At 53.4% G+C, this 11,252-nt stretch overlaps 2 protein-coding genes across 4 annotated transcripts; one reads left to right on the plus strand and one right to left on the minus strand.

Annotated features, from left to right (window-relative positions):
* Window positions 1–131: 131 nt before the first annotated feature.
* HSP90AB1 (heat shock protein 90 alpha family class B member 1) lies at window positions 132–6,488 on the plus strand. The gene is made up of 12 exons (XM_045866961.3): window positions 132–280; window positions 1,728–1,874; window positions 2,181–2,387; window positions 2,494–2,653; window positions 2,809–2,942; window positions 3,058–3,366; window positions 3,785–3,950; window positions 4,324–4,514; window positions 4,627–4,774; window positions 4,909–5,177; window positions 5,666–5,999; window positions 6,116–6,488. The coding sequence occupies exons 2-12, from the start codon at window positions 1,728–1,730 to the stop codon at window positions 6,223–6,225; spliced, it is 2,175 nt and encodes a 724-aa protein (XP_045722917.1). The 5' UTR covers window positions 132–280; the 3' UTR covers window positions 6,226–6,488.
* Window positions 6,489–6,745: 257 nt separating this feature from the next.
* Window positions 6,746–11,243, minus strand: SLC35B2 (solute carrier family 35 member B2). 3 transcript variants are annotated; one of them, XM_064597669.1, is made up of 4 exons: window positions 10,633–11,243; window positions 9,344–9,537; window positions 8,999–9,153; window positions 6,746–8,298 (listed from the first exon to the last, which is right to left on the minus strand). In XM_064597669.1, the coding sequence occupies exons 1-4, from the start codon at window positions 10,722–10,724 to the stop codon at window positions 7,360–7,362; spliced, it is 1,380 nt and encodes a 459-aa protein (XP_064453739.1). In that variant the 5' UTR covers window positions 10,725–11,243; the 3' UTR covers window positions 6,746–7,359. The 3 variants fall into 3 exon arrangements, with proteins under 3 accessions (XP_064453739.1, XP_045722918.1, XP_064453740.1); XM_045866962.3 differs by lacking the exon at window positions 10,633–11,243 and adding an exon at window positions 10,060–10,202; XM_064597670.1 differs by lacking the exon at window positions 10,633–11,243 and adding an exon at window positions 9,887–9,910.
* Window positions 11,244–11,252: the final 9 nt, after the last annotated feature.

Raw genomic sequence — 11,252 nt, forward strand, 5'->3', positions numbered from 1 at the left:
TGAGACCTGCGGCTCCCGCCCTTCCCCGCCCCCTCCCCTATTTTGGACCATGACGTCAAGGTGGGCGGGCAGCGGCAGGTGCAGGGCTGACAGACATCTTCCTTTAAGGCGGAGGGATTCGGGGGCGGGCAGCTAGTCTGTGCTTCGCCGTATATAGAGCGCCTGGGGGGCGCACAGCCGCTCTCTTGAGTCACCCCCGCGCAGCCTTGTTGCGGAGACGTAGCCGGACGCAGTCCTTACCCACCGTCGTCTGTAGTGCTTGCAGCTCTTCTCCTTTAAGGTCAGGTCGGAGCTCCCTTCAGATTTTTCTGTCTGGAATGCTCTTTTGAGTTGCTTTCGTTCCTCGTTTCCTTCTCAAAGCCTAGATTTTGTTGTGTTGGAGCGGCCCCTGGGATAGGACGACTCCAAATTTCGTCTGGGGGTGGGCGGGAGGGGTTTTGCGAGTTAGGCTTGTTTTTTCATCGGTGTCTGGGTGGCGGGGCTTTCCCCGGGCGGCGGCTAACCGTGGGGGAGGTGGGCCGCGGAGTGGGTTTGGGGTAGTGGGCAGCTGCACGTGGTGTCCGCGCCGGCCCGGGACGCTGCCATGTTTGCCCCTCCACTTCCGGACGCGGCTACGGGGCGCCGGAGAGTCCCCAAGGGTGGTGGGTGTGCGCGCTGGACGTGACTCAGCACAGCCTGGTGTTGGCTTGGCTTTGCCATCTGCCCTGTGGGAAGCGTTTTTCAAGTGTTCCGGTTTTTTCCTGTGAGGTTCTAAGGCGAGAAACGTTTACGGCCGGCTCTGGCTCATGGTGCTTCTTTTGCCCTTCTAGATCTTTCTTGCAGTTTCGGGTGGGGGGTGGAAAGGAGGGGGCAGGCTCTGGAAGATTCGTGGGCCCTCTCCTCCTCCGCCCCTCCCAAAGAGCTGAGATTGTTCTGGAAGCTTCTGGAGCCCGGCGCCCCGCCCTGGTGCCCGGATGCTGGGGCGAAGGGAGGCTGCGCGGTGGCGCCCCCTCCTCGCGTGGCCCTGGCCGACGCATGTCCGGCAGTGACGAGGGTCTGCCCAGCGGATTACGGCCACCATTTTAGTTGTGTTTGGTTTGGTACTCTATTGTAGTCGTGTATGTTGAGGGGGGTCACGATGGAGCTTTGGTTTTATTGGTTCTTTGTCTTAGTACCTTCTTGGGCGGGTATCCCGCGGTCTCAGAGGTAACCTTCTCCTATGTCCCAAGGCAGCAATCCCACATGTGCTTGGTGTGGGAGATAACCCAGTGGGAGAGACAATTCCGAATTATTTCTCTTTAAACATGACATCGGTCACCTTGGGCTATTTTTCCTACCAAAAGAGGTAATAGAACTGTAGTCAGTGGTTTTCTCCCAAATGCCTGGAACCCTTTTCGTGTTGGAGCCAGGATCTGCATTTGCAATAAGCTACCCAGTGATGCTGAGGCTGTTGGGTCCCATGGACCACTTAGAGTAGTTAGGCTCCAAGATACCTTTCCAAAACATTTGACATTGCGTATTGTGTTAAAGAAGCTTTTTAAGTTTTTTTTTCTAAGTTGGGTTCCTACTAAGGGTACAGGCTGAAATATTTGAAGAAAAGGTTTTACAGTTTTTCAGGAATATGTTTAGTACCCAGCTTAAAGCAGTTTGAACTAAATCTCTTTGAGTCTTCATTGAGATGGGGTGAACCAGTGTTAAATATGGGGCCATTGGTGTTCTTTTGTAATTCTTGACTGTTCTTATTTTAGATGCCTGAGGAAGTGCACCATGGAGAGGAGGAGGTGGAGACTTTTGCCTTCCAGGCAGAAATTGCCCAACTCATGTCTCTCATCATCAATACCTTCTATTCTAACAAGGAAATTTTCCTTCGGGAGTTAATCAGTAATGCTTCTGATGTGAGTGCTTTGGGCACCTTCATTTGTGGTATTTGTTTTCAGCACTCAGGAAAAGGGAGAAGGGTGGTTTGGCATTTTGTGGGGCTGCTGTTGGAGGGGATAAAACTGCTGCTGTTCTTAAAAAAGTTTGCTTTACTCTATGGGGATAGATGGGATATTGTAACTGTAATTATGTGGTTCTTAAATCTCCAGTTGGGGTGGTAATCAGAACTTGAGGCTACTTGGAAGTGAAAAACAAAGTTTTCTTTTGGATGAAGAGATGAGCTTTAGGAAGCACAAAGGTAAAATCGAAATCTGTATTTTTAGGCCTTGGACAAGATTCGCTATGAGAGCCTGACAGACCCTTCCAAGTTGGACAGCGGTAAAGAGCTGAAAATTGACATCATCCCCAACCCCCAGGAACGCACCCTGACTCTAGTGGACACAGGCATTGGCATGACCAAAGCCGATCTCATAAATAATTTGGGAACCATTGCCAAGTCCGGAACTAAAGCATTCATGGAGGCTCTTCAGGTATGTGGTATTTCAGCTAGACATGCACCATTCATTTTTGTGGATATTCTTTGGTTTGCTGTGGTGTTTTTTTAAACTTGTGTTTGACTTTAAAACTTTCTGGCAGGCTGGTGCAGACATCTCCATGATTGGACAGTTTGGCGTTGGCTTTTATTCTGCCTACCTGGTGGCAGAGAAGGTGGTGGTTATCACAAAGCACAATGATGATGAGCAGTATGCCTGGGAGTCCTCTGCTGGGGGCTCCTTCACTGTACGTGCAGACCACGGTAAGTTGACTTTCTTGTTAGGTTGTCTGGGTTAGAATTTTGGGGAGATTTGTAATAGAGATCTTAAGCATGTTCTTTATCAAGTAATTATTTTTCATTACAGTTCTGTGTTTAGTTTTGTGTCCTTATGCTGTATTGTGATTGACTTTTCCTAGGTGAGCCCATTGGCCGGGGTACTAAAGTGATTCTCCATCTTAAAGAAGACCAGACGGAGTATTTAGAGGAGAGACGTGTCAAAGAAGTGGTGAAGAAGCATTCGCAGTTCATAGGTTATCCCATCACCCTTTATGTGAGTGTGGACTGGTAATCCTGACATGTATGATGTCTGCTGCTCAGGAGAATGGGATGGTCCCCAGTTTTTTGGTGTTATGTATTCTGAAACTATTGTTTTTTTGTGTTCTCAGTTGGAGAAGGAACGAGAGAAAGAAATCAGTGATGATGAGGCAGAGGAGGAGAAAGGGGAGAAGGAAGAAGAAGAGAAAGATGATGAGGAGAAGCCCAAGATTGAAGATGTGGGCTCAGATGAGGAGGATGATAGTGGGAAGGACAAGAAAAAGAAAACAAAGAAGATTAAGGAGAAATACATAGACCAGGAAGAACTGAACAAGACCAAGCCCATTTGGACCAGAAACCCTGATGATATTACCCAGGAGGAATATGGAGAGTTTTACAAGAGTCTTACTAATGACTGGGAAGACCACTTGGCAGTCAAGGTGAGAAGCCTTGCTTGTTGACTCAACAGGAAAAGCAGGCAGAAGGGTGTTGGTGGTGGTAGATAAGTGGAACTTGCCCACCTGGCTAGTAGGTGGGAACTGAATGCCACAGAGCCACATCCATTCACTTTCTGATGACCCTTCCAGGGTGAAGAAAGGACATCCTTCCCAGTGACCTCACTTTGTTTCCATGGCAGGTTCTGGATGGGATTGTTTTCTCATTGATCTAAGGGTTATACATAGGTGTCCCATTGTAGCTTAATTCAGGGTGTAAGAGCTTAATTTGCTCAACAGATGTCCTCTGGCATCTCTTCTGTCCTTGGGGAAGATCTTGTCCTAAGCAATTTAATGAAATGACGTTGAGAGTAAACACTTCTATCTTGAAGTACACTACTGGTTTACCTTTGATTTCTTTCAGCATTTCTCTGTAGAAGGTCAGCTGGAATTCAGGGCATTGCTGTTTATCCCCCGTCGGGCTCCTTTTGACCTCTTTGAGAACAAGAAGAAAAAGAACAACATCAAACTGTATGTTCGCCGTGTGTTCATCATGGACAGCTGTGATGAATTGATACCAGAGTATCTCAGTGAGTGTTGTCTTGGTCTCATGTAGTTAGTTGGGTACAGTCTCCTGTGAAGCCCACTCAGCATTCTTACAGTGAGGTCTTGTTTTGAAAAAAGTCTTCATTGTAGATAACATGGCAAGCGAAGGTTCCGTGAGAAAATGGGTTCTGTTGAATTTAGATAATCTTATTTTATTATTATTATTTAATTTTTTAAAAGATTTTGTCAGAGTGTGAGCACAAGCAGGGGGAGCGGCAGGCAGAGGGAGAGATGTGGAACTCAGTCCCAGGAATCCTGATCATGATCTGAGCCGAAGGCAGACACTTAGCACCTGAGCCACCCAGGCATCCCTGCCCTGTCTGTGTTTAACTCTGCTTTCTGCCTGGTTGATTGCAGACTTCATCCGTGGTGTGGTGGACTCCGAGGACCTGCCCTTGAATATCTCCCGAGAAATGCTCCAGCAGAGTAAAATCTTGAAGGTCATTCGCAAAAATATTGTGAAGAAGTGCCTTGAGCTCTTCTCTGAACTGGCAGAAGACAAGGAGAATTATAAGAAATTCTATGAGGCATTCTCTAAAAACCTAAAGGTATAGCTGCAAAAAACAGTTACTTAATAATTATGGCGGAGGGTTATTTTTCATTTACATAGAGGGTAGCAGATTATTTACAAGTAAAATTGTTTTCTTTCCACCCCTGAAGCTTGGAATCCATGAGGACTCTACTAACCGGCGCCGCCTTTCTGAGCTGCTGCGTTACCACACTTCCCAGTCTGGGGATGAGATGACTTCTCTTTCAGAATATGTGTCCCGCATGAAGGAGACCCAGAAGTCCATCTATTACATCACTGGTGCGTTGGACCCTGGGTCTGATCAAAGCCTCTCGTGGGGTGTGAGGAGTGAAGGGAGGGCGTTTGGGAATCCCTGGGAACTGGCAGGAGGGCGGTGCATTCTGACCCCTGAGTCACACTCAGTAACCCTACAGGTGAGAGCAAAGAGCAGGTTGCTAACTCAGCTTTTGTGGAGCGAGTGCGGAAGCGGGGCTTCGAGGTCGTGTATATGACGGAGCCCATCGACGAGTACTGCGTGCAGCAGCTCAAGGAGTTTGACGGGAAGAGTCTGGTCTCGGTCACCAAGGAGGGCCTGGAGCTGCCTGAGGATGAAGAGGAGAAGAAGAAAATGGAGGAGAGCAAGGCCAAGTTTGAGAACCTCTGCAAACTCATGAAAGAAATCTTGGATAAGAAGGTGGAGAAGGTAAACAGTTCGGGGACTAGGATGTATTTTGTAAACAAGTGCTTTGAGCGCTGCTTCCTTCAAAACCTTACGGGGGCTACACAGTGAGTAGTTTTTTTTTTTTTTAAAGATTTTATTTATTTGAGAGAGAATGAGAGAGAGAGAGTACATGAGAGGAGGGAGGGTCAGAGGGAGAAGCAGACTCCCTGCTGAGCAGGGAGCCCGATGTGGGACTCGATCCAGGGACTCCAGGATCATGACCTGAGCCGAAGGCAGTCACTTAACCAACTGAGCCACCCAGGCGCCCCCACAGTGAGTAGTTTTAAGGAGCCTAGTTGGTTCGGGCTTCCTTGCCTTGTCTTTACCAGACAGTTTTAGGTTGGTATTTCTGTAGTGCTGGACAAAGATGCCTGCTCTGCTTTCTTCAGAGAAGAGAACATACGGTCATTTTAGCCTGGAAATGGTAATCTGATTTACCATCAACGGCAAGGTTTTGTGACTGTCCACAGGTGACAATCTCCAACAGGCTAGTGTCTTCACCCTGCTGCATTGTGACTAGCACCTACGGCTGGACAGCCAACATGGAGCGGATCATGAAAGCCCAGGCCCTTCGGGACAACTCTACGATGGGCTATATGATGGCCAAGAAGCACCTGGAGATCAACCCTGACCACCCCATCGTGGAAACGCTGCGGCAGAAGGCCGAGGCGGACAAGAACGACAAGGCAGTCAAGGACCTGGTGGTGCTGCTGTTTGAAACGGCTCTGCTGTCTTCCGGCTTCTCACTCGAGGATCCCCAGACTCACTCCAACCGCATCTACCGCATGATCAAGCTAGGCCTGGGTGAGTACCTTTGTTACCAGGGCCAGGCAAGGAACCGGGGAGCTGGTCTCACAGGGACAAATTGGACTTCGCGGTATTTGGATCAAAGTTGACATGCCATTTTTTTCTACTTCTAGGCATTGATGAAGATGAAGTGACTGCAGAGGAACCCAGTGCTGCTGTTCCTGATGAGATCCCCCCCCTCGAGGGTGATGAGGATGCCTCTCGCATGGAAGAAGTAGATTAGTTCTACCTGCAGACCTTGTGCCCTCTGTATAGTGTCCCCATGGCTCCCCAGCCGCCCTGAGTGGCCCCGGTTCACCTGGTTCCCTCTGCTGATGTCTAGTGGTTTTTTTCTTTCTTGGTCCTGTCTTTGAGGCAGGAAAGAAGGCCCTCAAGCCCTGTCTCTTCCGATATTTGACGGGGTTTGGATGTGTATTGTGGGGGTTTTTTTGTTTATTTTGTTCTGAGATTAAAGTATGCAAAATAAAGAAGATACAGTTTTATACAGTTATGCTCTCCCTTGTAAAGTGGATCTCATGCTGCCTTTTGAGTTTCCTTAGCTTCTCTAGCCCAAGTTGAACGTGCTGTTGTTCTGAGGATAGGTATTCCTGGTACACTGAAAGGGTCGCCGGTAGCCACTTGGCACTTTTGAAAATCTGGGTACCCAGCACTGACACAGTAAAGGGTAGCTTCAAACTAGCAGGTATAATGCCCTCTCCGTGCCCTTCCTAAAGCATACGCCTCAGTGAGCCAAAACACACGACTTCAGCCCATTGCAGCAATTTAATTTAATAAAATAAAATTATAAGAGCAAAATTACATTTCCAAAGTACCAAAACCTGCAACTGGCTCTTGGAGCAGAGCCCAGGGATCCAGGAGCAGAGAGGGTGGTGTCACTGGGCAGGGCTCTCCCATCCCCCTCCTCCAGCACAGCACCATCTTTCACGGACTCCTGGGAAAGCAGCACTTGGAGCCTACAACACTTGTGCTTTTCTCCCCAAAGTTAAGAACTGTAGGTCTCTGGGAGGGAGTCTGCAGGGGTGGGCTACTCAGGGTAGGGGACGAGCACAGGTGAGGTGTTGGAGTCCACAGGGCAAGACTTCGGGGAACGTGAGGGGGTGGGGGCTTCGGAAGGCTTCTGCCCTCTCTGCGCCCCTGCACGCCGAGGACGGTCCTCAGAAGAATCCCTACTGGAGAACAGGGGACTTAAGGCAAAGGGGAAGGCTGCCTCTTGGACTCAACCCCAACTTGTAGAGCTGGTTGGAGATACTGAGGAAAAACCCTGCCTTCTGCCCTTGAGCCAACCGCCTCCGAAGTTACAGCAGGAGAGGAAAGTTGGTATGGTTAGGGTCTTGTTCCACTTCACCCCCTGGGCCCCTCAAACTTTCTGCACAGGAGACTCGACAGGCACGGCCTTCTTAACCCGTTGCTTTAGACGGCCCCGGGCATAGACTCTGAGCAAGAGGGCGGCAAAGACCACAGCCACCCCCAGGCCCCCCACCACAGTGACCGTGTGGCCGTAGAGCAGGCAGGAGAGGAGGATGGCGAAGGCCTGGCGGAGGGTCATGATGATGGTGAAGATGGCAGCCCCAAACTGCCCGATGGTGTAGAAGATGAAGAGCTGACCGCATGCGGAGCAGACCGAGAGCAGCAGGGCATGGGCAGCAAATTCACTGTGTCGCCCCATGAAGCGCGTTCCCTCCAGGAGGGCCCCCTGCTCTAGCAGGGAGCCCACCGTGAAGAGGCAGGAGAAGAGGTTGACCCCAAACATCATCTGCACAGAAGACATCTTGTAGGCAAACAGGGCGTCCTGCCAGTTGGAGGTGAAGCTGTCAAAGGCAATGTAGCCTGCCAGCAGGATGAGGCCTGCCAGCGTGGTGGCGGGGGAGCTGCGGGGCTCGGGGCCGCTGGACAGCAGAAACATGCTGACGCCAATGGAGATGAGGCCGGCGGTCAGGTATTCCCAGTGTTCGTAGCTGCGCCGAGACACCAACTTGCCCATCAGCATGACCGGGATCACCTTCGAGGCCTTGGCCAGCACCTGGGTGGGGAAGCTGACGAACTTGAGCGCTTCATATTGACACCAGCTGCTAAGCACATTTGACAGGCTGGCAAAGGAGTACCGGTACATGGGGGCCCCGTGGCGGGGTTGCTTGCAGAGGACGCAGGAGAGGCCGGCGACGATCAGTGCCAGCACTCGGTTCATGAGCACCAGGAACTGTGAGTCTGTGAAGCGCTCACCTGGCGACGTGGCAGTAGCCCCGTAGCTGCGGGTCATCACCCTTTCCTGCAGCACTCCCCAAGTCAGATAAGACACCTGGGGGCGGGGGGGGGGCGAGGCCCGGGGAGAAGATAAGCAGGAGAAGGAAAAGATGAGCAAAAAAGCATCCAGACAACCTCCCTCTTCCTCAGACGGCTCAAGGATTTAAAGGACGGCGTACGGATTTTGGTCCCTCTGTAGTAACTAGAAGTTTCCTCTCCCCTCCCAAGCCTGCATTCACCTCGGAGAGAATCAAGTGTGTGTGAAACACAACGACAAATGCTTTAGGACTGTCCAGACCCTGTGTGCCCCACACAAGTTTATGTTAAAGCTGACTCCATCCCAGGTTATCTTCCTATCTACTCTCAATTCAGGGAGTAAAAAGACGGCACACCTGTTCAGCATGCAAAGAACTAGCAGTGCCCACTCCAAAGTGCCAAGAGCTCCGCATCCTAGCTCCTTCTCACATGGAGTGGGGGAAGGCTGAACGGCTTCCCCAAACTTCGATCAGTGGGTTAACATACACAAGACACATCATTGCAGGGGAAAGTGTAGTAACAGCCCAGAAGACATCACAGACAAGAGGAGAGAAAAGACAGCATGTCCTCCAACCACTTCTAAGATGATGATGGTACAGCGTGCCCCTGGGAGGAGGGAGCCACGTAACACACTAGGCCAGGAAACTGTTGGGACCGTGCAGTCCCTGTCCACCGGGACCCAACCCAGGAACAGAAGCAGAGCCCGTGGGCCTACCTACCTGGAGCCCCGCAGCACAGAAGAGCAGCTTCAGGGCTTGCCAAGTGGGAGTGGTCTCTACCGGCTCCGTCCGGGAAGCCAGAGGAACCTCGTCAGAGGCCTTGGGCTCATTGCCAAACACACAAGTTTTCACCAGGGGGAAGCAGAGACCCCTGCCTAAAAAAGACACACAAGGTCAAGATCTCATCTTCTCTCCAGCACCTCGTCTTCCCCAGAGCAGCCAGCTACCCTGCTGTCAGGCCTGCAGGTCTCCCTCCCTCCCTTTCCAAGCCACATCCCTATCTGGACGGCTGCTCAGCACTCATAAAACGGACCGAGCACACTAACCCACCCTTTCCGCACCCACCTGTCTCCAGGTAGTTCTTCCGCCTGAAGTACTGCACCATCAGGTAGCCGGGTACCATAAAGCTGGCATAGCCAGCAGCATTCACCAAAAAACGGAAGAACCATAGCTGCGTCCATGACTCTGGAGGGGCTTCGGGGGTCTCCCCACCTGCCCCCAGGGAGGGGAGCGCGGCCAGCACCACCACTGCCCACCACCTGCGGGACAGCGGACGTAAGGATTAGGGTGCAGATCCTAGTGCACTCGGCCCTCCAGAGGGGACTACACTGGAGGAGGGCCCGGAGTCTCCCCGCCCCCCTCAGCTGCAGCCCAGCCCGGACAAAGAGCCTCTCTCTCTCCTGGGAGGGGGGGCGGGGGCGGCGCGGGCCAGGCAGGGCTCCCTCCCTCCCCGGGGGCGGACCCGCCCCTCTGACCACACAGGTTCCCTCTGTTCCCTCCAGGGCTCGCCGGCCGCTCGGGCCACAGGCGGCGCCCCCTCCTCCCACCCCGCCCTCCAGGATCCGGGAGCGCCAGGGTTCCCAACTCCTCCGCCCGACACTCGCGGACCCTGGCCAGGAGCGCAAGTCCACGCCGCGCCCCCCTCTCCCTGCCGGCTCCGGGCCGCAGCGGTCGGCCGCCCAGCAGCTGGGACCCCACCCCGGCCCCTCCGTGCCCAGCAGCGGCAGTCACGTGGCCCGGGGGCTCGGTCACGTGGGCCCGCCGCTCCCCTAGCCCCCCACCTGGCGTCCATGGTCCGGGCCGCGTGGGGCGGAGGGGGGCCGGGGAATGCGGTCCCCGGGCCGCGCGCTCCCTCCGCTTCCGCCGCCGCCTCCAGCAGCGGCCAGTGAGCGACCGGCTAGCGGAAGTGTCCCGCTCTTCCCGCCCCCTCCCCGCGGCCGCCCCTCCGCCCCCAGCCGCGACCACGCAGCGCCCCGGGCCGCCGGCGGGCCACAGCGCCCCCGCGTGGCCCGGAGGGAGACGCGGCTCGGGAGCCGGGAGCAGGGCTGCCCCGGGAGGGGCGAGGGGCGAGGGGCGGGGGATGGGGAGGCGGGAAGCCCCCAGGCCGCGCACCCCCACCCCGCTTCGCCATCGCCCTTAGCCCTCACAACCAACCCGGGAGGTAGTGGTGCCCCCTGCCATCTTGGGACGGGGACATTGGGGTTCTGCGTCCCAAGCACTTCCTCTTACGTTACCCCTTTCCCGATTTCTGACAGGAAGATCTTCCTTTCTCCGCTGAGCTGCAGTTCTGTCCCCCAACAACCCATGACCTTCGAGGCTCTGCATGACCTGGCCCTTCCACCTCGCCCACTCACCCGCCCTCTGCGGAGTCCCACTGGCCTGCCCTCAGGTCCTCTAGTTCACCAAAGGCCTGCCCCTGAACGCTCTCCCCACATCCCTTACTCATCCTTCTGGCCAGGCTGCCAGCACACGCCTCAGAGACCTCCCCTGCCTAGCCAAAGTAAGGCCCTCCACCAGCTTGTGTTCTCCTCACTTTACTTTTCCTTCACAGCATCCACTGCAACTTGTAATTACATATTTATTTGGGTGTTTATGATTTTAGTGGCTGTCTCATTCACTAGACTATAAGATCCAAGTGGCCAGAGATTGTGTTGGTTTATTCCCCCATACCCATATTGACCATATTCACCTAACAGGGACTTCAAACTTGTGGAATGAAAGGAAAAACATACAAAGCCATAGCTCCCTTTTGTTACCCTCCATAGGCTCACTCTTCTCTCCGGGCTCCTCCAGGGCAGCGATGAGCACCCCACTCCCGCGGGGGGGGGGGGGGCGGATCTTCTCATTTCACCTCTTTATCCCTCTGTTTCCACAGAAGGGCAAGGGTTTGTAATGGACAGAGAGGCCTGAGGACTGTTAGCGACCCACCCAACTCCCCCCCCCCCGCCACCCCCCCTGCACCTAGCAAGGTCCT

This window comes from Mirounga angustirostris, unplaced genomic scaffold (genome assembly GCF_029215605.1).
Source record: "Mirounga angustirostris isolate CCGP_5_RB_7025 unplaced genomic scaffold, mMirAng1.0.hap1 SCAF_8, whole genome shotgun sequence".
Classification (NCBI taxonomy): domain Eukaryota; kingdom Metazoa; phylum Chordata; class Mammalia; order Carnivora; family Phocidae; genus Mirounga; species Mirounga angustirostris.